Here is a 24,811-nt window from a genome sequence, read left to right as displayed (position 1 = left end):
TGGGTGTACCTCAAGTTACAGCCTTATCGTCAACATTCTGTACATCTAAGGAAGTACCAAAAATTAGCACCTAGATATTATGGTCCATTCAAAGTCAGCCATCATATAGGGAAGGTCACCTACAAATTGCAACTTCCAGATGACTCACGCATCCATCCAGTCTTTCACGTCTCTTTATTGAATAAAAAGATTGGACAACATATTTTAGTGCAAGGGAATCTACCAAAGATTGTGAGAACCAAAGGAAATATGTGTATTGAACCACAGGCGATCTTGGATACCAAGGTTCACAAAGGGATCACACAGGTGTTAGTTTACTGGCAAGGACTCTCTCCAGCGGACACCACTTGGGAAAATCATGAGGACCTACTCCAACAATTTCCTTCTTTTTCGTCTTGAGGACAAGCCAAATTTTAGCAGGGAGGATTTGTTACGTGTCCATCCATCGCGTCCATGCAAGTAGTGGTAGTGGATGTAGTTAGGTTGCTTATGGAATTGTTATTATCGCACGTGAGAAGGGAGGGTTAGTAGTAGTAGTTAGTAAGTTAGTAAGTTATTGTCACATGTGGGACGGTTAGTAGATAATTAGGTTGGTTTATTATTTCATGTGCGTAAGGATTGAGAATTAGCTACCTCCTAATCAAGCCAACCAATTTCAACCCATTTTTCATCTTACATTGCTCTCCCGAAATAGGTAAACTGGGGCACGTACCAGCATAGAAGTGGAAGCTTGTGAATTGTTATTAGTAGGTAACAAAGCAAGATGAGTCATCCGATGAGAAGAAGTCTGATCGGGAGATGAGAGCACACATGATAAGTATGAACATGACAAGTTATGGAAGATGAGAGATGGAAACAGAAGTTAGATAACCCAAGAAAAATATGCGTGATCCCTTAAGGATCTTATCAACTAAAATTAAGAAAGAGAAAGTTGGATGATTATAATTCAGATATAATCATCTGAATTATTATATAGAAAGAAAGAGAAAGTTGGATGCATTGTAGGATAGGTTTATTTCTCTCTCCAAGTTATTTCAGCATTAAAATGAGAGATATAAACCGAATGAACATTGATGGTTGGATTTGATATAGAACACTGGTCGTGTTTGGAGGAATCATTAGACCCTGGTTGGAACCATATTTAGCAAAAATGGGAACGGCAAAAAAATGGAAACTGACGGTACGAGTTTTAAACAGTAAAGTTGTTTGAATGATACAACCAAATATACGGTAAAAAAACAAAAAAAAAAGAGAACGGTAAAAATCGAAAAACGAATAGTACGAGTTTTAAACGTGTAGATTTCAAACAAACGGAACTAAAAACACAGTAATATACTCGTATAAATTAAGGAATTATGATATAAATATCTGCATCTAGTGTTCAAACCAACTCCAATATCTAACATTAATGGCTATACATCCCATGTCGCATTATAAGTTTTAAGACATATCATTGAATATCATCCAATATCTATTCTAAATTCATACACCACACATGCCCAAAGTCTTATTGAGTAATGCGACTAGGTTATGGTGTTGTTCATTTTTGTCAACATAGTCAACACAATTTCGAAGTGATATATGTTCAGTTAAGAGTTAGAAGTCATCACTTTAGAAATATTTTTCAACAAATACAGCAGTTTATAGCTCAATTTTGGGATCCGTGAATTGAATTCGAGTTGAATGTAATATCATGAGAAATATAGTCCATTGCATTAGCTTCAAGTTGGTGAAAGAATCATGTCGATTACAGTTTGGGAGAGAGATACATGGTCAGTTAAGTTGACATTATGTTAAAAAATCAAGTCTTAAAAAATGAAAACATGTTTTAAACGCGTTTAGAACTAGAATACTTGAAGTTTGCTATTTTTCAAGTACTTTCGCTAATAGTGGTTGAAACGTCCATTGTTGAAAATGACCCAATATTTGATTATGTATATCAAGTTATTCCCTCGTGGCCCCTCCTCACACCTCCACCCCTCATTCAATCCAAGGCTTGAGATGATTTGATCACATATCTCAACATCTATCAACACTAGAGGATACGTGTCTAAACACTCCCAACCATTAAATAAATTATTGAATGATCGTAAGTGTTGGAGATGATCTGTTTTCCCTTTTGAGTTGGGGTATCCCAATTCCCAGCACACCCTTTTTTATTTTTTTTTGGTAAATATCCCGATTCCCAACCCCTTGGGCTTGTGGCTTGTGGCTTGTGGCCTTTGGCCTTCCATAGGATCGTACAGAAAAAACGAATGATCCAATTGGATTCCAAAGATACGGACCATGTCAAAATGGTGGTCTACAGTGAGCCGAATATTGTGAACGAGACATTACATTCGGGGAATAATATTTTCCCTTTAATTAATCCCAGAAATTCATATTTAACCACCTGTTCCCCACCCCCAAAAAAAAAAAAATAATAATAAATAAATAAATCGATGATCAAACAGAAACGAGAAAACCAAAGAACAGGGAAGGCAGTGGTGAAATCATTGAGAGGGACTGATGTCAGAGGGTCAAACAGAGAAGAGGACAGAGCACGGCTCTAATAGGTTTGAGGATTTTGATCTTTAGAATTTGGATTATCGCCATTAAACTCTTTGAAAGTGATACATTTTAATTTCGTAGTTCGTTTATTTATTTAAATCCTCTGAACTTGTTAGTAAAAGAGCAAATTCTCAAACGTGTGGACACCTTTCGAGTTCGCTCTCAAATTGCTTTTTCCCATTAAAATCTCCACCAAATGTGTAGGGTAGAGATGCATCAGTGGATCCATTATTCCATTTTGAGGAGTTTCTTCCCAATTGAATCTCCAGAGCTGTTCCTTCACAAATGGCTCAGACCATTAGCGCACAGTTCATCAGTACTTCAACTCATCTTCATCCTAACCTTCAGATACCCAAAACCCTCATAAGAGAAGACCAAAGCATTAAAATCAAAACCAAACCCATCTATCACTTCAACCCTTTAACCCATTTTGTTCATTCTCATTCAATTTCTGTTTCTTATGCTGTTAAGGGTTCCTGTATGATCAGGAGCTCTTTGATTGATCCAGATGGAGGACCTCTTGTTGATCTTGTGGTGCCGGAAAGTGAAAGAGCGTTGAAGAGAGCAGAGGCTGAATCGATGCCCAAGGTCAAGCTTACCAAGATTGATTTTGAGTGGGTTCACGTACTTAGTGAGGGGTGGGCGAATCCATTGAAAGGGTTCATGAGGGAAGATGAGTACTTGCAGAGTTTGCATTTTAACTGTCTTCGGTTGAGTGATGGTAGTGTAGTTAATATGTCACTTCCGATTGTTTTGGCCATTGACGACAAGGATAAGGAGGCAATCGGGACTTCTCCTAATGTGGGGTTGGTTGGGCCAAATGGAGATTTAGTTGGCATCCTTCGGAGGTTAGTTTTTAAATCATTTCCTCGTGTGTTGGCTGTGAACTACTATTGCATTGTAAATGTTAGGCCTTTTTTACTTCTACCCATCAGTTGTTGGCACCTCATAGTGTCAATTTGTTAGTGCAGAAGATATATATATTTTTTTCTCTGTAAACGTTGTGCAGAATTATCAGGCTGCTGTTTGTAGTCACTGCAATGTGTTTGGAACTTTAGATGTCTAGAAGAACTTCCTGATGTTTTGTCAAGTTTGAAGTTGATGAGGTTTGCTAGGCGGAAAAACAAGAACTAGAAACTTACTCGAAACCAGAATTGCAGTAAACCTAAAATCTGAGAAATATGGCAGAAACTCAAGGTAAATAGAACTTGTAAAAACTATAAACCCAACGAGGCTGAAATTAATATATCATACAGGTCCTAAGGGGGTGACCTATGTGGGAAAAATAACAAAGAGAACTTATAGTTAGATGGGCAGAAATATGCAAGGACAGATAATAGGAAGTAGTAGAAAACAGAAAATAGTAAGTTAGGAACTTAGAAGTCATGATCTATCAATCTGATGGACACCATACTTGGGTCGAAGGGAGTAGAAGGTGAAGGGAATGACATATTCAGATCTCAGCCCAAGATGAAGGTTAAATTCTCAGATATCGATGACTGAAGTTCAACTCTGTTGCTGTCAAACACGCATATCGCAGACTGGTAATAACACTTAAGAATAACAGAATATAATGACAACTTGGGGGGAGCACTATTAATGGATTAATTAAGCACCAAAAGAAAAAAAAGTGCAGATATCACCTGATAAAAGACCGCGACAGTGAGGAATAGCTGCTGGACTCCCTGCTGGACAGTAATGAAAGAAAGAGGAAAAGAAGGGAAGAAGGAGATGCTGGGAGAGAGGGCTTCAGCTGGCTTCAAACTCCTTCGAATTGCACAATTGATCACTAGGGTTTCAACCGATCAGTGAAGAGGGAGATGCAGAGAGTAAGATGAAAACGGGTTTGATTGATTGAGAGGGGAAAGCTGTTTAAATCGATTAAGAGGGAAAAGGGGTTTTAATTCATAAAGGGTCTAATGGGTTTTCAACAAATATGGGGGTAGTCTAGGTATTAGGAAAAAAATTTAGTTGACTTAACAGCCATTTCAAACGGTAGGGGATGATAGATAGAATCTTTGTGTTTAGGGGGGAGGGGAGTGAATGAAAAAGTGTGGGGGAAAATTGATATTTAGCCGTAGTTCAGGGAAGGGGAGTAATATTTCTCTTGAAATAAACAACTACTATACAAAATAGAAACTTGATATTTTAGACTCCCCATAATATTCCAATAGCAAACAACGATTTTCCAACAGGATCCTCCACCAAAGTTGTCCATTAAGGGGCTCACATGACCCCTTATGAACAGTGTCACATGAACAGTACCACCAAACCTTCGTCCTTGGACTGAATAAGAAGTAATCACCTGCTTCCCGAATTTGGGCTTTTTACGAGAGGGATTGCAATTAAAAGGTATGCCCCAATAAGGATGAGTGATATGATTTCAATTGAAGGAGCTAAAAGAACTAGGGGCAAGCCTAAAATGACCATAGGAAAGTTGTGAGGAATGATATGCATAGCCTAGGCCTAATGGGTTGTGGCTATTTTGGGAATGGGATGGGCCTTCGCCTATAGATTAATACATCATGTAAGAAAGCCACAAACCCCTTTCTAGCACAAATGGGTAAACAGGAAGAATAACAGTTGTTTACCCTTATCCCACACGATTAACTAGCTGGCTAAGAGATGGCTACCCTTTGTCTTCCCTTTTGCTTGTAGGTTAAAGAATCTTTACCCATAAGTTAGTTGACGGGGACCATTCCCACCCTTAAATGTGACAGTGGTGTTGTAGTGCTTTGTCTTTTGGTCCTCGTGCTGTCATTTTATTCTCCATTCTTCTGATGAAATGAATTTTTTTTGGTTATCCATTTGAAATAATAGATCTTCCTTGTCCTTTTCTTTTTTGGACCGTTGCTAACTAATATTAAAATTTAAAATAATATTTATTTTTGCAGTGTTCAAATATATAAGCACAACAAAGAAGAAAGAATTGCTAGAACATGGGGAACAACAGCACAGGGATTACCTTATGTTGAGGAGGTAATTAGGCTTGCTGGAAGTTGGCTCATTGGTGGGGATCTGGAAGTGTTAGAACCTGTCAAGTATAATGACGGTCTTGATCACTACAGGCTTTCTCCCAGAGAACTGCGGAAAGAATTTGACATGCGTCAGGCTGATGCTGTATTTGCTTTTCAGCTGAGGAATCCTGTGCACAATGGGCATGCATTATTAATGAATGATACGCGTAAACGACTTCTGGAAATGGGTTATAAAAACCCAGTTCTGTTGCTTCATCCTTTGGGTGGTTTTACAAAGGCAGATGATGTGCCATTGGATGTTCGGATGGAACAACATAGCAAGGTTTTTCTTCTAAAATTTCTATGTTAACTGTTTTATAAAGTTCTGCTACGTTTGTTATACGTAAAATATATATTTTTCCTTTTCAGGTTCTAGAAGATGGAGTTCTTGACCCTGAGACAACTGTTGTGGCCATATTCCCATCACCAATGCATTATGCAGGTCCAACTGAAGTGCAGTGGCATGCAAAGGCACGGCTTAATGCAGGAGCTAATTTCTATATTGTAGGTCGTGATCCTGCTGGTATGGGTCACCCAACAGAGAAGAGAGACTTATATGATCCTGATCATGGGAAAAAGGTTTTAAGCATGGCTCCTGGCTTGGAGAAGCTAAACATTCTGCCATTCAGGGTATCCTGCGTGACCTTTTTTTTTTCTGCTTCACTGTTTCTCTCATTTCTAGATTAATTTGGTCATATGGGGAACTGAACTTTTTTTTTTCTTTCCAAGAGTTCAAAATAGTGAGGAATTTGAAGGTGCCGAGAAAGTGTATAAGTTTCTTGTCAGTCTGAAAGATTTTTTTCGATTTATAGATGAAAAATTAAAACAGTGAAATTCCTCCAGGAGATGGACTATGCTCATTCCTTCTCCCAGATTTCCTGTGAACTTCCTTGTTTTTTAACCATTCAAACCAGACCCTAAAGGAGAGGCAGGGCAAGGTGGGGAATCCTGCATGTTACTCAAATTACCTCTATGATGTTCATTAGACTTACAACACTGCATGACTTGATACTGTAGAGAAAAAATTTGGTGGTAAGTCGATAATATAGATTGGTTTCTTTAGTTGAGTGGATGACTGAAGGTTAGAGCATTCCATCCATGATGTTATTTATCAATGACCGTAAAACAGGCCCACTACTTTCTTGGAGCCCTGAGTTAAAACTGTAAAGAAAACATTACAAGATGTCTTTATACCAAATTGAAGGCCAGTATTTTCTAATCACTTTTGTATTGTAAATTTGTATTCTCTGAATTCTTGAGTGTTCAATCCCCAAAGATAACCTTTTTCTTTGCTTTTATAGCCACTACCTAGGCTGGTTCAGCTTTTGCTTGCAAAAGCCCTTTTGTTTCTTTCTTGCTATATACTCCATGCCGCTGCTTCTTTCCTGCTTCATAAGAGAGAAGAGATGTCATTGTCAGATGATGCAGTTCAGGCTAATCTCCTCAAAGAGGCCTGCCACCACCTCTGATGTACAGGGCCAGTGTATAATACTGGGGAAGGATCAAGAGATATATGTTTGATTACATTTGGAAGATGAATAGAACCACTGTTACACGCTGTTCTTCACAACCTGAATTTTGGTAGAAAACCCCTTAAAAATTCAGAAAAATTTCCTTATATAGTTATCATAAGCCACCAGAATGCCTCTGATGGAACAGCATTCAGGATCATATTTAGGATTGTTGATGAAGCAGCAACAAGTAGTGCTTCCTTAATGCTATATCCACCACTCTAGAGTTGGTTAGACGAGGAGGAACAGCTTTTCTTGAGGCTGTGACTAAAATTACAGATCTTTTGAATCTATCATGGTTCAAAAATATACCTTGGGAATATTGCGGGGGAGAATTATAGTGATGGCCTTGTGCTAGTAGATTTTTTTTAATATTGACAGTCTCTATAGCTGCTTTTCCGTTTTTGTACTTTTTTTAATTTTGTGTTGGCCATCTACACAATCAAGCTATTCGAAGATTTATGGTTCCCTCATTTAATTTTGCAGGTTGCGGCATACGACACACTGGCAAAGAAGATGGCATTTTTTGATCCTTCACGGGCGAAAGATTTTCTATTCATTTCTGGCACTAAGGTAAGGGCAATGGTCTTTCTAGTTTACAGTTGTGCATGTGATAACGCATAAATAACTACCATTTTGGGGTGTGTTTTGACAATGTAAAGGTTTCAATATGGTTAGAAATGCTTAATTAGAGTTTCCTTGAAGTTTTGGGCCAAACTATGACCATTTGACCACCGAAATGGCCAGCCGAAACATGCAGAGCTTTTGTTGAAACCCAAATATTTTCGGTTTCGACCATGGTTGAAATTGAAATATTGAACCTTGTGTGGGCCTAATGTGCCTCATGAGTTTGGGCCTTAAGATAGGCTCATGTTTCTGAATTTCTGAGTTTGGGCAGCAGAACTTCTCATATAGATGGAAACAGAACTTCAGATAGGCTCGTGTTTCTGAATTTCTGAGTTTGTGCACCAGTACTTCTCGCATACAACATTAACATTCTGTTTCTTTTATAATGTACAGATGCATTAAGTTGGGGATTATATAATGAGTAACTTCACTCTTTGACAGGGGCTCTTAATTAGGATAGTTAACTAATTAAAATAGACTTCTTTTAACTCTTAAAAGCTGCAGGTCACATGACCAGCCATTTGGAGCCAAGTGATAATTACATAAACAAAATTAGAAATCTAACACTATTCATCAGAACCATTTAAAAAACCATTTTATTCTTCCCCATAATGATTCCTTATGTAGGCCCTAAACTGATGGCTGTGTGCTGGTCCCAACTCAAGAGCTTGGGCACCCAGATAGGCTCATGTTTCTGAAGGCAATAAGGACCATTGCACAAGAACTTTGTGTATACCACATTAGCATTCTGTCTGTTTTATAACATTATGGATGCATTAACTTAGGGATTTAAGCCCCTCATCTGTCATCTAGGGTCTAGTTGCTGGACAGATCACAGCGGTTGTGACGTTTTCTCTCTGTTTCCTTTTCTCGTATGTGGGTGAGGGCAATCATTTGGTGATAACCACTTGGGATTCTTTTTCCAACAACCGGCAGTTGATTTGGGAGTTGTCAGCCAGAGTTTGTGGGAAATGGAGTGGAAGGAAGAAGAAGAAATGAAAGGGAGAAGCATATCATTCATTGATATATTCTTGATCGGGCAATAAGATGAAATACCACCATGTATCTATATATATATATATAGTTTTCTTTTATCTGAATGAAAAGTCTTCAGTCCTACCTTAAATTGAGTACTCACCATCTTCTAATCTATCACTTTATTTGAGGAAATTTGTGCATATTCCACAAGAGTTATCATCTAATGAAGGTTATGAAGCAGTGGTAATCCTAAAAATAGACTAGTCATTGCTTTGCATATGTTTCAATTGAACCCTAGAAGTGCCAATGAGGTAGCGGATGATTTGGCTGAACAGAGAGTGGTGAGGCTTATACTGTCTTTTGGGAGGCTATTCCAGTATGATGTATTAGGGACTATGGGTGCATGTGATTGACACCTATTTAGCATTGCGTCCCTTCTTGTAATATAGTATTCTGTACTCTTTCTCATTAATAGATCATTACCCCACCCCCCTCCCCAAAAAGAGAAAAAAAGGCTGGTTTCTACCACTGTTATAGGAGAACACATTTCAGCAGGAATCCTCAATCAATTTTTTATTCAAAGTGAGGTAATGTTGCTTTCGATCTGCTCGTGTAGACTTTTCTTTTGGTTCCTACTAACATTAATGATAGAAAAACAACTCCAATTTGCTCTTACTTGACTCCTGAAACTTGGACTCAGTTAAGAATACCCGTGAAAATATTTTGTATTCTCATTGGACCTAAAAAACAAAGGACTAACCCAAACATTAAAGAAACTCTTATTTTCTGTGAGTAAATGAATAATATTATCACTAATAATATAAATTATAGATTGGTATTCGCTAGAAATAAGAATTTGACCTTACTTAAAGTTGTGAAGTTATGATTACTGGAATTATTAGATTAAGAATTTAAGGACCGATCCCATGCATTGTCATACATTACATGATATACCCTACCTACATACGCAATCTTTTATATTTCGAAAGAACACTATCACTCGGAGTGGGACATGTTTTCACATTGAATTGCAAACATCTCTCCCCCCATCCCTCTTTCCCTTTTAAAATTCTAGTGTTGCTTGGGGGATAAAAATTAGTTGTTTTGCTTTCTTTGAATGTTTAAGAAGTTATTATTGTCTCCCTGAGGATTGGGAAGATGATATGACACTCTCCACAGCTTATCTACTGGAACTTATTCATGGTTGACTTGTTGTAGATGCGGACTTATGCAAGAAATGGTGAGAACCCTCCTGATGGTTTTATGTGCCCTGGGGGCTGGAAGGTCCTAGTCAATTATTACGAGAGTTTGCAAGCTGAAGAGGCTGGTCAACCACCAGCTGTTTTGTCTGCTTAGGAATAATTTCAAAATTAAGTTTATAGAAACAGGGTGGCAGAATTGATTGGAATATCTTGGAGCAAGGTACTCCATCGACCACTGGAAGCACAATTCCAATTAATTTCTGTTAGATAACCAATAAAAGTTGAGCATGTGCAACTTATTAGCCTGCTTCTCTTCTTTGCTGCTTGGGATTTGGGGGTGTTAAGCATTGTTTTTTGTTTTTTCATAAATAAGCATCATATGATTCTTTTGCTTATGTGCTGTAGAGAGAATCCATAAACACTAAAGAGATCATATTGATAACCAGAATCATATATATACCTCTAATCTTTTCTTGAGGTTCATTTTTTTTTTTGGTAAGATTGTCTCATTTACTAGACTGCTGTGTTTGTTGTGGCATCCTAGTCCAGCAGGTCATCCAAACTGTGTTTTTGAATGTGGATTCAAAAAGAAACTTTCTAAGGGTTATAGATGGAACAGATAACAGTAGTGGATGATTGGATGGTATATAATGAGGGAGGACCATTAGGTAGGTTTGTGGCCCAAAACGGTTTTAAGAGAATTTGGCCTTCCCATCTTATCTGTCCAAGGACATACCTTCTATCAGTACTTGTGGAGAACCGACATTTAAGGGAGCTGCTCACATAAAGGAAACATAAATATTAGATGGAGAAGGTTAAGTGCAATTTTAGTGATCAGCCAGCCAATGTTTTTGCTTTTAGAAAGAGAAAGACCATATTGGATTTTTATGCTCTTGGCCATCAGAGTTGCTCTTCTTTACCACACAGTCCAGCTTCATCCTAATTTGGGGACTTTTTTGGTATAAGGGATTTGAGATGGGGATGAGACCTCCTTGTGATATGTAGGTGTGGCTTGGAAGTATTAAAAATATGAAAAATGGGTTTATTTGTACTTTTCTGAAAAATATATTCTATTCTATAGAAGAAAGTTTTCCTTCATGTTGTGTGAAGGATCGTGATCACTGGCCATACAAGCCAACAAGGTTGGTAGCCTAGTGGAAAGAAGTTCTTGCTCCATCACCATTCAAGTCGGTTGATTGTGAGTTCGAGCCGGTGCACCTCACTATCACCTCTTGATCCAACGCCATGCCTTTCGAGGGCCTCTACTGTGGCTGAAGGAAAATTGAAGGAAAATTTCAAGTAACATGATTTTAGGTGGAATCACATGCTCTAGCCTTTAAATTCATCAACATTAGTTGGTTAGGACTTGGGAGTGCCAAGGAAAGAGAAGCAAAGTATGGGAAGTGTTCCCCTGTATTGCTTTGATTGAAAAAAGCATCAAACCCCACCAAACTCAGAAACTAGAACTTCAACCTAGAATTTGTGAGATAGCCCTTTGATTTGGGGAGATTACCTTCCCCTCCTATGAATGTAATTTTTCTTGAGTCAAGTTCACATTTTTTTTATTCATGTCTTCTCTTATTTGTAAGAGGGAGTTTCGGAACTAATTTTATTAACCTCATTAATCTTATCACGGATTTGGGTATTGATATCATATCAGCGGATACACATTGGTATCGATGGTGATTGATACGGCAACGATACACATTGGCTGAATATGGTCCAAAAGTAGGAAATTTTTTTTTTGGGGGGTTAAAAAGTGATTTTTTTTATTGGAATCGATGTGATACAGACTAATACGATCAATCCTCATCAGCATTGGTATCACCAATGCCAGAATGTCAAGTTTAAAGCAAAAACATTTGCCAAGTGCCATGAAAAATAAGGAAAGATTCAATAGTTATATGTGGGATGCATGCCAATATACAAGAAAGTTTTTGATTAATTTAGAATCTAAAAGATAATGGACATGTGCAGTACTCCAAGCCATGCCCTCTCTATTCAACTAGAGTGGCAGGAAATTATTTTCCTGTCACCTGAGTAGCAGGAAATTTCCTGCTGCCCGAATCACATGTCGAAATGAAATAATCCCCTTCCCCCGATTCATAAATACCTCTTTAGGTTTTAATATTTTTCAAAACACCTTTTTTAATCGAAATTGGATTCCATTTTGGCAGCTGCAATTACTTCCTGCTGCAGCAGACATTTTTTATCCTATAATGGCCACATCACTATTCCATGGAATAGGTGCACTAGACCAGATATATGTTTCTCTGTCAATCATGTCTCAAATCTAAGAATAGGAAGAAATATTTCTTTAGGAGTCCTTAATGGGATTGAAATCTTAATACTCTTTCACCCTTTAAGCACAAAAGAAGAAAAGAAAAGAAAATTACATGGGCTTCTTCAGAATCTGAGGAATTGGTTGTCACGGGTTAATTAATCCTGCCATGAGGTTTCAGCTCAGGCTACTAGCAACCTCGGCGCCTTCATACTTATTCTTTGTTTGCTTCTTTTTTCTTAATTCTCTTCTTCCCTGCTAGGAACTCAAACGAGAAGTGACATCAATGAAGGTAGCTTCTTTGCATGGAATTGTGAGACCACCCATTGGATGATTGAACTCAAATTCTTCTTCAGCTAGACTAAGCAAGTCTTGGAATGAAGGATGGTTCAAGTAGGATATAGGAATCACAAATCTCTTCTTCTTCTTCTTCTGGGTTTCTCCAACATAAACTGCAAAGTGGCCTTTAGGTACTGCTGCTTTAGGAAGTTCACTCCTGCTTGAAAAACAGAGAGACTGCATTTTAAGATTCTTCTTTGCCTGAAGAACCTTAGAAGGTAAATCGATACCCATAGCACTGCTACCAAGGAAGGATCTAAATGGGTTCTTCAATTGTGGATCAAAGATTGGAGTTGGAAAGGCTGGTCTATCTTGCATGTATATATATAACAAGGGAAGAGACTAGCTGCTATTGTAGACTTGTGGAGCCAATTATTCCATATGAAGCATGTGGTGAGGAGATAGGTTTTGGGTCAAGGGACCTAATTTACCAATGATCACATGCCTTTGCTCATTCTCTCGCTCTCTGAAGAGAACCTGTGATGTGATTACTACCAATTTATTTTTGTATAACTGACATATGTTGAAGAATCCAACACCTGATTTCAATTGAGAAGGTGAACAGTCTTTTGGACAATGACATAACAATGGAAAGCATTACTCTGTCTTCAAAGTAGCCTACAATTTTATCTCACCTCTCACTCCTCACCCCTCTTCTGCTTTCTCAAATTCCCACACTGCCTTTCTGCTTGTACCTATTGCAATTTGCAACCTATGGGAACACAAGAAGGAATTTAGATTCACTGACTGATCATTTGGTGTCCAACTTTGGATTAATCTGCCTATATGTTGTTGATGTCTCCAAAATATCAGTCCACGTTGGGTTGATAGCCAGATATTTCATGCCTTATATTATCAGTCTTTTGATCACAAAGGTTTTTTTTTTTTTTTTTTTTTTTGGTGTGTGTGTGTAGAATTATGCTAAGGGTGTCCAACACAAAGCCTTAAGGCATCAAGTATATGAAACTCTATAATTCTCAACATCTCAACAAATAAAAAAAAAAAAAAGGTACTTCTGTGAGCTAGAAGAAAACAAAGTGATTTTTTATTCTCTGTTCTTTAACAATGCAAATTGAAATCTTTCTCCATTATTGTGGCAAATGATCATCAATAGAAAGAATTACTAAAGTGGCATGCCAATATCTGAAAATCAAATGGCAGTTCTAATAGATTTTCTGTATTTACTAAATGGGGTCTTCCATTGATTGTTGTCTTTCCTTGTCCAAGTGCTTCTTGTCTTGCCTAAAGGTTGTCTCATGTCATGTATGTAAGAACTCTTTCCAATCTTGTTCCCTTTAGAATGATTATTAATGAGATGAGATGGATTGTCATATGAGTAGATGAGATTGGATCATAATAGCATATCCTTTAGCCTTTAGGGTTCTGATATGGGTTTTGGCTCTTGACTGTTGTAATAGAAGGCTTGATTCCCATACATCTGATGTTCATCTGTTTGTAGGCTATTGTTGTCTCTTCATGTAATTTGGGCCTCATTTAGGCATTATCATGTGGTGCTCCTTCACCAAAGCCATTGCAATTTCATCCATGCAGAAGCCAAGACTATTCTGGTTTGTTTGCGTCGTCTTATGTGGGAGTTTTCTTATGGTAATCCTTAATTTGGGCAAACCAAGAGTACTCTTTCTTGTTTGATTTCTTTGTCTCATGTGAGAGTTTTCTTATGACAGGCCAAAACTCTACTTTTCAGTTACATAAGAGTTTTCTTATGGCAGAAGCCAAGACTCTTCTTTTTAGTTTTCTTTATCTCATGTGAGAGTTTAAAAGCTAGTCATTAAAGAAAGGTGTCCAAGTTCATTTTCTTCTGGCTCTCTCCAACATAAACCACAAGATTATTCCCTTAAGCAGTATCTACTATTTTTGTCTTAAGAAGATGAGACTGAGATGAGAGTCCTTGGCATGATACATTCTATAGGGACATTAATTAGTAGGAGAGAGGGGTCACATGAATCTGTCTCTGTTTCCAACATGAACTTAGTATTGGACTATAAATAAAAAGTTCCTTTGACATACTGGGTACATACCCAGTTACGAATACTTTTAGGTTAAAACCTAAGGACAACAATCGCCCATCATATCATGTAAATTAATATAAATTAAAACACATAAAATGGATTTGATGGGCACATTTCCAACAGTTAATTCAAAGACAGGAAACACTTCTATCCACAAAAATCCCAGCAGATGGGAAAGGGGATCAAATGCTTCTGTTTCTTTCATTCCGCACAACCCACAACATAATAATGGAAATCAAAGGCCTTACTACATCAAAGGGTGATGTGGGATCTTAGGTTTGTCTGTAAATTTCAAATGAGGGAAATATTAAAAAAAATAATAATAAATAACAGTTCCAAAGGGGCTTAAGAGCTATATATCATAGCCATAAACTTGGGTTGGAGAGGGGAGGAAGGAATTAAAATTTGACATCAAAGCTGATCAGCAATAATTTGAATAATGTCTTCAAGGGATAATTAACCAAATATTTCTTTTACAAGTTTAAATTTAAAAGGGAGTGGCAAGTGGACATTCAGTAAAATTGGGTCTTCCATTGATTGTTCATTGTTGTCTTTCTTGGTCCAAGTGATTCTTGTCTTGTCTAAAGGTTGCCTCATGTCATGTATGTAAGAACTCCTTCCAATCTTGTTCCCTTGATGCATTTAAAAAAAAAAAAAAAAAAAAAAATCTCTGGACTGTTATGATGTGAAGACTTGATTCCCATACACATCATCTGGTCTTGTTTATGCTACCATCTTGTCTGTGTTCATCAGATTGTAGGTTATTGTACGTCTCTTTATGCCATTTTTGGCTCATTTAGGCATAGTATCAAGTGGTTTGGCCTCATTTAGGCAAATCCATTGCAATTTAGTCCATGCAGAAGCCAAGACTATTCTTCTTCTTTGTTTGCTTTGTCTTATGTAGGAGTTTTCTTATGGCGATCCTTAATTTTGGGGGAGAAGCCAAGACTCTTCTTTTAGACTCTTTTTGTTTGTTTTCTTTGTTTTATGTGAAGAGTTTTCTTCTAGCAGAAGGAAGTCGAGACTCCTCTAGCCAAGAAATCGTCTTTTCTGTTTGCTTTGTCTTATGTGATAGGTTTCATATTCTAAAAGAAATCCTATTACTAGGATTTAGGATTTAGGTAGAACTCATCCTTTAAACTTAATTATTAAAGAGAAGGTGCTCAAGTACATTATATTATTTATATATGATGTTGGATCATGATGTATGAATCACGAGTCATATGATCGATTAAATACCATCATTCTACATTAGAAATTATTTCGTTGAAGATGCGAGACATCGGATCATAAACCTTTTTCTTTCTTATTTGTTAGGATCATAATCTGTCAATTTTTTTCAAATATTAAAAAGACACAAAATTTGTTATCCACCTCGGTTAAAATAGTTTAAAAAAAAAATGTAATTTTATTGGGGATTTTTTCTTTTCGATTCAAATATAGGTAATTCGATTTGATTCAATGATTTTAATTATGAAACCAAAATCAAAACTGAAACCAAACCACTTCGAAACTGAACTGCATCTTAACAGTTCGATGGTTTGATTGATCAAAATTAGAATTGAGGCCGTTTGGTTTGATGCTCGTGTCGGTTTCAACTTTCAAGCATGATTTTAACTTTTAAGTAACAATACCTTATTGGCCATATCATATTGATACTTGATTGATCTAGATTGATTATCCGTATCGTTTTAAGGGTAAGACAGTAAAAAAAAAAATGTACTTCTTTAAAAGAAAACAAGGACAAAAATGATTGACACGCACTGATCCGATCCGATCCGGATCGGTACGATACCGATACATAAATGCAACCTTCCAAGAGCCTGAAGAAGAAGATTTTGCTCTAAGTGGAACTGATTCGAACGAAATAATGCCTCACAACTCTTCAGCAAGAAAACACGGTGGAGAGCAGTCGGACGAGGGCGGCTCTGCTACAAAATCACAGCGCGGAAAAGCTGGAAGAGTTTCCGAAGACAACGAGAAGAATGTGATCTCTCTCTCTCTCTCCCTCTCTTTCTCTCTTCACTCCTATCTTCGAATTTGAATTCTTTCATACTCCATTTTTAGTTATAGATTTGATCATAAACCAATCACACTCACATCCACCTACCAACAGAGTTTCGACGTTACCAGCCTGTGTGATTTACTCTATTTCTCGATCTTTCATGTGTATTTCTGTAGAGTTCGAGCAAGCGACTCAAAGATGTTGAGATCAGCGTTCCGATAGTGTGCGGTACTATCTCATTCTGGCTTGGTAAAAAGGCGAGCGAGTAAGTATATGTGTTGTGCGATTGTTGGGTTCCCACTGTCGCCTACTATGTGTTCGAGTAATTTACTCTTTACTTTTCTTGCTTCAATTAGATATAATTCACATAAATGGACTGTCTATGTTCGTGGGGCATCAAATGAGGATCTGGGTGTAGTGATCAAACGTGCTGTCTTCACACTACACCCTAGTTTCTATAATCCCACGCGGATTGTGGAGTCCCCTCACTTTGAGTTATCTGAATCTGGTTGGGGTGAATTCGAAATTGCTATTAATCTTTCTTTCCACAGCGATGTTTGCGATAAGCAATTGGACTTGTAAGTTGCTTTTCCTCCACATTTTGCCAGGATGGTCAGGTTTATAGTAGTAACTATTGTGTTATAACATACAGATTTCACCATCTGAAGTTGTATCCTGAGGATGAATCAGGTCCCCAGTCAATTAAGAAACCCGTGGTCGTTGAAACTTATGATGAGATAGTTTTCTCTGAACCTTCAGAGAGTTTCTTTGGTCGTGTACAGAATCATCCAGCTGTAATTGTGCCGAGGCTACCTGCCAGTTTTAACTTACCTCTCCCTGGTCTGGGTCCTTTCTGTGTTGTTTTTCTGTGGTTTGCTTTGCAGAATGCTTTTTGGAGACTAACTTTCCCTTTCATTTTTGGCAGGATCAACTGACAACTTCAATGAAAAGAAGCGAGGTGATACCAATGATCACCCGCTAAATCAGTGGTTCATGAACATCTCAGAGGCAGATGAGCTGTTAAAACTTGCTGCAGCTCGTCAACAGGTCAGCGTTGAATTATGGTAGTCATTGTCCATCATAATTCCACTCTGAATCATGTACAAACAACTTCATGTTTATATATGTGCATGTGTGATGCAGTGAAAATTTATGATCCTACAGGCTGGCTTTGGTTTCATAATACAAGAAAGCCCTAGTCACTAAGAATAGTAGAATTTATGAACCTGAGACTGAAACTTAATATTTTATATTCAATGCTGAATCCAGTTAATTTCCATATGCTTCGGTATATGATCTATGTAACATAGTGCAGGGGCATACATTAAAATGGAAAGTAGTAGTTTTGATATTGTGACTTATTCACTGCCTCTTCTTGTCTTCTATCCTCATTGTGTGCATTAGACAGATGGATTAAATAAGTCAATTCATTCAATAACTTTGGTTTTCAAGCTTTACTAGGATCATTGTCTTATGATTTTTGGGCCTCTCCCTTCTCCCATCTTTTGCGGCTGTTTTATTAGTTATTTTTCTGCACCTTGGATAATTATAATAGTATATTGGGATTTTGGGCATGCTGTCCTCGTCATCAAATTTTCTTAATTTATTAGTGACAATAAAATGCCATTGAGTCAGTCTTATAACGTTTTAAAATAGTTGATGTGAGCAAAGCAAGGAAAATCACTTTTAGGAATTGAAAGAAATATAGGTTGTGCCTAGAATCTTGCACTCTGACTAATTTGGTGATGTGTAGCCCCTAGATATTTTAGTCTTGGTATTACATTAAGAAAAGATAGAGTGCTACATTGGTGATGAAGCATTGAAGTGTCATTGAGAATAGGTCTTCACAAAGGAGTTTTCTTTTCTTTCGTTCTTTCACTCTCTCTTTCTCTCTTCTTCTTCTTCTTCTTTTTTTGGGATAAATTACATCTAGGGTACTTCTAAGGTACCCAACGTTTAAACATATTATGTTTGGGGTACCTAAACCAAGACAAACAATAGTCAGGTTAATCAAGATTTTTATTTCCAATTTTACACTTATGTATCAATACTGTTCATCTTCCCAACAACGCTACCTAGTGCAATTGCTGAGGTTGTGGTGTGCAAAGCCCACACTCACCAAGAGGTCTCGAGTTTGAGTCTCTTGGCTGTTACCTTCCCCCTCACCCCTTCCCCGTCTATATTATAACCCATCTAAAAAAAATATTCATCTCATCTTCTCATTCTAAGAAACCTACAATAGTTCATCTTCTCATCAACATCACAGAGTGAAAGGAGAGGAAGCATAATGATAGTGTCCACTTGTCTGACTTAACTAGATGGATTACATAGATCGGGATCAGAAGGTCAGTTTAAAGTTTTAATAAGAATACAGGTTTGGGCCTTACCCAATGCCCCTTGCCTGGTAACAAGAATTCCAGGCTTGGCCTGCCTTGACCACTACTTGACCCATTTATGGTTTTGTGTGCAATTGTTGCTCCTGCTATTTTTCTATGTCAATCATCATCTTGTTCCTGTGTATGGAAGCCACCTGTGGTTGTGGCCATCCTTGGTATCCTCTACACATTTTGTTAATTACTCTGTTTCAGATGTGATTGTGAACAAGCATTCTCCAGCCTGATGGGCATAGGCTATGTTTGACTCTAAGATCTTGGCCTCATCCTCGGTGTGTAGATATAACTTTTGAATGTCATGATTGTCATCATTTGCTTCCTAATCACAGTCAAGTTATTTAGTGTCTAATCTAGTGGAGGCATTTATGGCCGTCTTACATTTTATCTTTAAATATAAAGCTTGAAATTTACCAGCCTTTTTTTTTTTGGTACAAAATATTTGGATGAAATTTTATGACAGTTAATTTTCACTATATCAGGTACAAGCTCATATTGCGAAACTTAGAAGACAGTTGAATGTGCTAGATGGGCTACCTCAACAGTTGAAGCCCACCTCCGGTTAGTGAATGTACTTTAGCCCACTGGATCTTCAGTGAGTTTCTCTCCAAGTTGGTACATTTGGAGGTATGGAAACAGACTGCTATGTAAAGATTATGATGTTGTGAATTAGTTCAATTAGCTCAATTAGTTCATCTATAGCTCTCCTAAACATTTATCCCCACTTTCTTTAACTCTCATTTCTTTTCTCTCCACATGCAAGAAGAGCTGAGTGATGGTACCATTTTGTATCAAACAGCAAAAAAGAGATAAATGTATTATTTAATTCAAATTAGGGGAGGAATCTTGATTTATTCTCTACAAAATTTTGTTTTTTCATGACCGCTACTGGTTTTAGACATTTTGCGTACTTAAGTAGATCTGTGGATGATGAAAGAAATGATGTGCTTGGTTATTTGTAAAAGTATTTAATTCCTAGAAACCAAGAGATTAAAGATGAGTATAGAGGTCTCTGTAGAATTCTTAGCAATTTGTGTAGTTTTTTTTTTTTTTTCCTTTTATTTGAAGCTATAATTGACTGCAATGTCCATCCTGGAGACGCAACCGATTTGTTCAGTTCCAGTTTTTCGAGTATGTGTGGCTCACAGAATCTTCACTGATATGGATGGATGTGTGAATACCATTGCAGTACTTGCACTCATTTTTCTTCTTGAATGATGCTCTTCGTTGTCCATGGTTGATGGATTGGATAGTCAGGATTGGACAATTGGGAATAAATTGTCTTGGCATCACCATCGACTGTTATGCTGTAATTGAGCTATCCTCCTATTTTGGTTCAATTTGCATTCTCGGAATAGATTTTGGGTCTTGAATGCCTTCTGTCATCCAATTCTTCTCTATTTTCTTCATTTCAGAATGCATTCTAGACCCATTAATCTATTCTGAGAATGCATACCAAACACAGCCGTAGTATAATTTTCTCAATTTAATAATTGAATCAATTAATTTGATTCCTTCCATGGAAACAAAATAACTAATTTTAGTGCAATCAAACAGATTTTATTTACCTTTTATTTCTTTATCTTAGTGAACCCACCAAGGCAATGTTGATAGTCTCTCAAAATCACTTCACACCTGAACTTTGTTTCACATGATGGACAGCGGGGATTTATGATGTTTTAGCTGTTTTGGACCCAAGATTCGTGTCCTTTCAAATTCAGGCTTCAAGCTTCTCATGGGATAGCAAACCTCAAGTCTACTCTAGGCAACCAGTTTGGAAAAGCATTTCTTAGCAGATTCTTCATTTTTGAACATGGATGAGCAAAAATGGCAGTTCTTACCATCAGATATCTTGGGAGTCTGTGGATTGGCCACCAGTCAAATTTGATAACCTTTTTTTTATCATTACCTACTCTATTCTATGCTACAAGGGTGGGAAGGTGAGAAGTTGGAGGCTTGAATCCAAGACCTCCATGTATTGGCATGCACTCCTATATTTTTTTCATACAAACTGTTACTCTGGCTAGTACTATGCACCATCTTAGTCCTTATTTTTTTTCTTTCAAAATTTTCGTCGGCCACTTAAAAAGAAATTCAACTATTGTGGAACTTCAAATATGAATATAGGACTTTGGGCAAGCGGTGTCAATCGGTCGGTTTGATCTTGTTTCAAACATGTACTTGGTTGAAAAACATGTAAGGGTTCTTTAGCCGAGTTGTCATCTAGAGTCTGGTTTGGTTTAATTTTTTTTTTATTGATTTCAATCAATCGACCAGTTCGGGTTACTGTGTTGATGGATCAAATATGTACCATGATATTGATGGTGATAGTACAGCTTCTTCTTGTTATACTTCGTTATGCTATCCTTCACCTTATGACTTTGTCTTCCCATTCACACCTAGAAGCATTTAGTTAGGTTGAAGTGACCCCTGCAAGACCTAAGCCATTTCCATCTTTGCTTGGACCGTCGCCATAAAGAATGTGGTTATGTCTGTGTGGCTGATACGGATGTCTATCTGGTACATCTGCGAGTCCTTGTTCCGCACGTTGGTAGTATACTGTAAATCTGTAATTGAGCTCGCTGGTTTCCAGGTGAGTCGCATATGTGCTGGCATGCTCCCTCTTTATTATTTGGTATGTCCAGCATTTGATACATTAATTTCCCTGTCCTTAACAATGTCACAAAGTCAAACTATTGCCGCATCACTCAGATATATAATTTCATATTGTCACGTGTGTTTTGAATTCTTAACCCACTCTGACATATTTGGTGGTGATGGGAAAGGGATTTTTTTTTTTCTTGAGGTCTGTATTGATAGCAAAGGATGAGATCCAATGGCAATACCCAACTTGAATTAAGGAGTATATGTCTGGACTAGCGTTTTGTTGTGTAAGCAAATGAAATTTGGAGATTTTTGAATTAGGATTCTTAGGTGAGAATTTTGATGTGAGTTTGGATGATCTTGAGAGATCTCCATTGTAACGTTTTTTTTATCATATAGTGAATCATCTTTTTCTCCATTCGAGGATGTAGCACATCATATTAGTGTGTGAACCTTGTTAAATCTTTATGCTATCTTAATTGAATTTGTTTGATTTATTTGTGTTTATTGGTGTCTATTCTGACATTTATAATGGTTAAAATTTTAAGGGTGAATTTTATTCAACTCCCAACAAGTGGTATTAAAGAGTCGGAGAAAATATATATTAGGAAAAATCTTAATTATCACATGTATTCCCACATGGAGAGAGAGATTGTTGGGGTTCTAGGAGAATGCAATGATCCCACATTGTATGTGAATCTTTTGATGTGAAGACTTGGTAAGTAATATGGCCCTTTCTCCTCAACAACCAGTTTTTAAAGATGAATTCTACCCAGTCCCAACACCTACTATCTCATTATATAAGCCAATTATAGAAAACAAAGGACAATGGTATGTTTGAATTGAAGTACCGTAGAAGAAGGGGTTCACTATAGATCCCAAGAGTGGTTAGTTATAATTGAGAGGTGGTGGTTGATTGAGTTTAAGCCTCCAAGCCGTTTCAAGCAGTTGGGATGATCTCAATATGGCCTTACTATGACGTATGGAAGCATAACTAAATAGGTTGCTCAGGGCAAGAGTAACATGGCCTTCATGTGCTAACAAAAGGCAATGTCACCATCAACCTCTAGAGAGGAAAATGCATTTGTTCTTTAGACTAGAGCTATCTACCACAGTCACTGCCTTTCAATGTGAATGGTGGGGTCATCTACACACCTATTTGGCAATTTCTATTCTTCTTTCTTCAACAAATCACATTCACAGAACATGGGACCTTCTTCTAGACTTGACTCAGGCATTTTCATTTTGCAACCTCAACTCAGCTGAGTTTAATGATATTCAATATTTGCCTTTGATGGGTTTAAGTCATCTGTTTGAACCAAGTTGTCTCAACTGACTTCCATGGCTGGGTTAAGTCTCATGCAACATTTCTATGAAAGTGGTATAAAACCAAATGGTAAAGAGTGTACATATCTCTCTCTCTCTCTCTCTCTCTCTAACCATGTGGATTCTCATTTAATGAATAATGAGGCACCCCTCACCTGCACTTATTAACTTAAACGTGGAAGATGTCATTACAAACAAGTGGTATGTAAAATCAAATAAGAGCATCTGGAATTGAAGCAATTTGGGTATGAAAGTCATAGAAACGAAGAATAAAATACATTATCCATTATCATGTATATTATCTAGCGAAGGCAGAAGTACAAAGAAGTCTACTTGAATAGTCTTTAGAGTTTGGACAGGAAAGAAATAAAGAAATAGTATAAGATACAGGTAGGGAATTATATATATATATATATATATATGTAACTTTACTAGTTAGTCTTTCAGGTTTATGACCCCACTTAATGACAGAGGAATTGATAGATGGGGGACCTGCAAGCACAAACACATACACATGGGTATCTGTCATCGCATCCAAATAATCAATAACCTAACAATCAAAAAACACCAAGGACACACCAGGGTGGTACGCTTCAGTACAGTTATTATTGATCCGTGAATCATGAAGGGGAGAGAGAGAGAGAGAGAGAGAGAGCCACAAATTAGATGCGAGACTGGGAGTGGAGCATTCTAAAGAGTAAGCTATGAACCCCATTTGGATTGAAAGAAAAACAAACAGATAAAGGAATTCAATTGTGTGGTGTAATGGGGAGCTGAAACTAAAGAGTGGAAGAGTGTCTAAAACACAGCAAAGTAGGGGACCAAGAAAAGCCAGCTTGATATTGAAATTTGAAAACAATCCCATAACAGAAAAATTGAATTCCAAGATAAAGAACTTGAAAATTTTAGGTGACTTGGGCATGAAACTTGAAGCAAGAAGATAAGTCTGTTGAAAAAAGAAAAAAAAATGATAAGAAAGTGAAAATTATATATATATATATATATATATATCTCAAGTTTTCAAACATTTGCACTATTATAACATGTTGGTCGTTCAGAACCTAGAAACAATTTCTCCTATGAAATTAGAGGTAAAACTGCGTACATTTACCCCTCTCCCACCTTACAGTAACTGGAGCCTCGTGCATTGGGGGTTTTTTTTTTTTTGAGTATGCTAACACATTAGACGTTTCAGCATTGAGTTCAAAATTTGATAAAGTGGCTATGCCAAACCATTTCTTAGATATTTGATAGTCAGAATTGCCAACTTATCTTCCAATATGACACAACTATGTGCATAGTTCAAAGATTCCATCGTAGACTGTTGCATAGTCAAAGAAAACTTCTACCAGAAAAGGAGAGCGGATCATCTGCTCGTACAAGCAGATGATTTAAACTGGTCTTACGGTTTAAAGATGCCATGTGTCCAACCTCTTTATGAAGGTGACGTTCCGTCAATTTATTTATTCAAAATTTTACATCTTTTTTTGTTTTCCCTATTTTTAAGGAATTCCAAATTATTCATATTTTATTAACATATTATATCTCCTTTATTTAGGGGGAGTTTCAAATCGTGGATATGTACCCCAATTATCTCATTTTTTTTTTTATCTTTCACATATCTCATTTTTTATCTTCCATGTCTCTTTATATTATAGTAATCCGACTCATTAACCCATCTCCCCTCATTTATCCCACTTTAATTGGAATTAGAATTGGAATTGAACGTTAGAAAAACAATCTCCTAAGATAAACCATTACTGATTTTCATTAGTTATATATATATATATATATAAAACTAATTTTTTTTTTCAACTTTATCTCCAAAATTTTCAAATGGAGTAGTATCCACTCTCTCTCTCTCTCTCCGTTTTTCTTCAATTTCAAACCTTTTTAGTAATTGGAGTATCGTTTTTCCTCATTTTCTTCAATTTCAATCCTATTAGTAACC

At 37.1% G+C, this 24,811-nt stretch overlaps 3 protein-coding genes across 4 annotated transcripts; 2 read left to right on the top strand and 1 right to left on the bottom strand.

Annotated features, from left to right (window-relative positions):
- The first annotated feature begins 2,424 nt into the window (after positions 1-2,424).
- LOC122088510 (ATP sulfurylase 2-like) lies at positions 2,425-10,368 on the top strand. 2 transcript variants are annotated; one of them, XM_042657797.1, is made up of 6 exons: positions 2,425-2,555; positions 3,039-3,398; positions 5,445-5,850; positions 5,937-6,197; positions 7,565-7,651; positions 9,902-10,368. In XM_042657797.1, exons 1-6 carry the CDS (start codon positions 2,509-2,511, stop codon positions 10,037-10,039), a joined length of 1,299 nt encoding a protein of 432 aa, XP_042513731.1. In that variant the 5' UTR covers positions 2,425-2,508; the 3' UTR covers positions 10,040-10,368. The 2 variants fall into 2 exon arrangements, with proteins under 2 accessions (XP_042513731.1, XP_042513730.1); XM_042657796.1 differs by lacking the exon at positions 2,425-2,555 and having other exon boundaries at positions 2,704-3,398.
- A 2,036-nt stretch (positions 10,369-12,404) lies between these two features.
- Positions 12,405-12,760, bottom strand: LOC122088512 (auxin-responsive protein SAUR23-like). Its single transcript, XM_042657799.1, has one exon. The coding sequence runs from the start codon at positions 12,737-12,739 to the stop codon at positions 12,425-12,427; it is 315 nt and encodes a 104-aa protein (XP_042513733.1). The 5' UTR covers positions 12,740-12,760; the 3' UTR covers positions 12,405-12,424.
- A 3,594-nt stretch (positions 12,761-16,354) lies between these two features.
- On the top strand, positions 16,355-19,813 carry LOC122088511 (transcription initiation factor TFIID subunit 14b-like). Its single transcript, XM_042657798.1, has 6 exons — positions 16,355-16,522; positions 16,717-16,805; positions 16,897-17,118; positions 17,193-17,380; positions 17,466-17,587; positions 19,413-19,813. The coding sequence occupies exons 1-6, from the start codon at positions 16,406-16,408 to the stop codon at positions 19,494-19,496; spliced, it is 822 nt and encodes a 273-aa protein (XP_042513732.1). The 5' UTR covers positions 16,355-16,405; the 3' UTR covers positions 19,497-19,813.
- The last annotated feature ends 4,998 nt before the right edge of the window (positions 19,814-24,811 follow it).

This window comes from Macadamia integrifolia, chromosome 9 (assembly GCF_013358625.1).
Source record: "Macadamia integrifolia cultivar HAES 741 chromosome 9, SCU_Mint_v3, whole genome shotgun sequence".
NCBI lineage: Eukaryota > Viridiplantae > Streptophyta > Magnoliopsida > Proteales > Proteaceae > Macadamia > Macadamia integrifolia.
The sequence above is the reverse complement of the archived record's forward strand: the minus strand, read 5'-3'. Positions and strand labels throughout refer to the sequence as shown.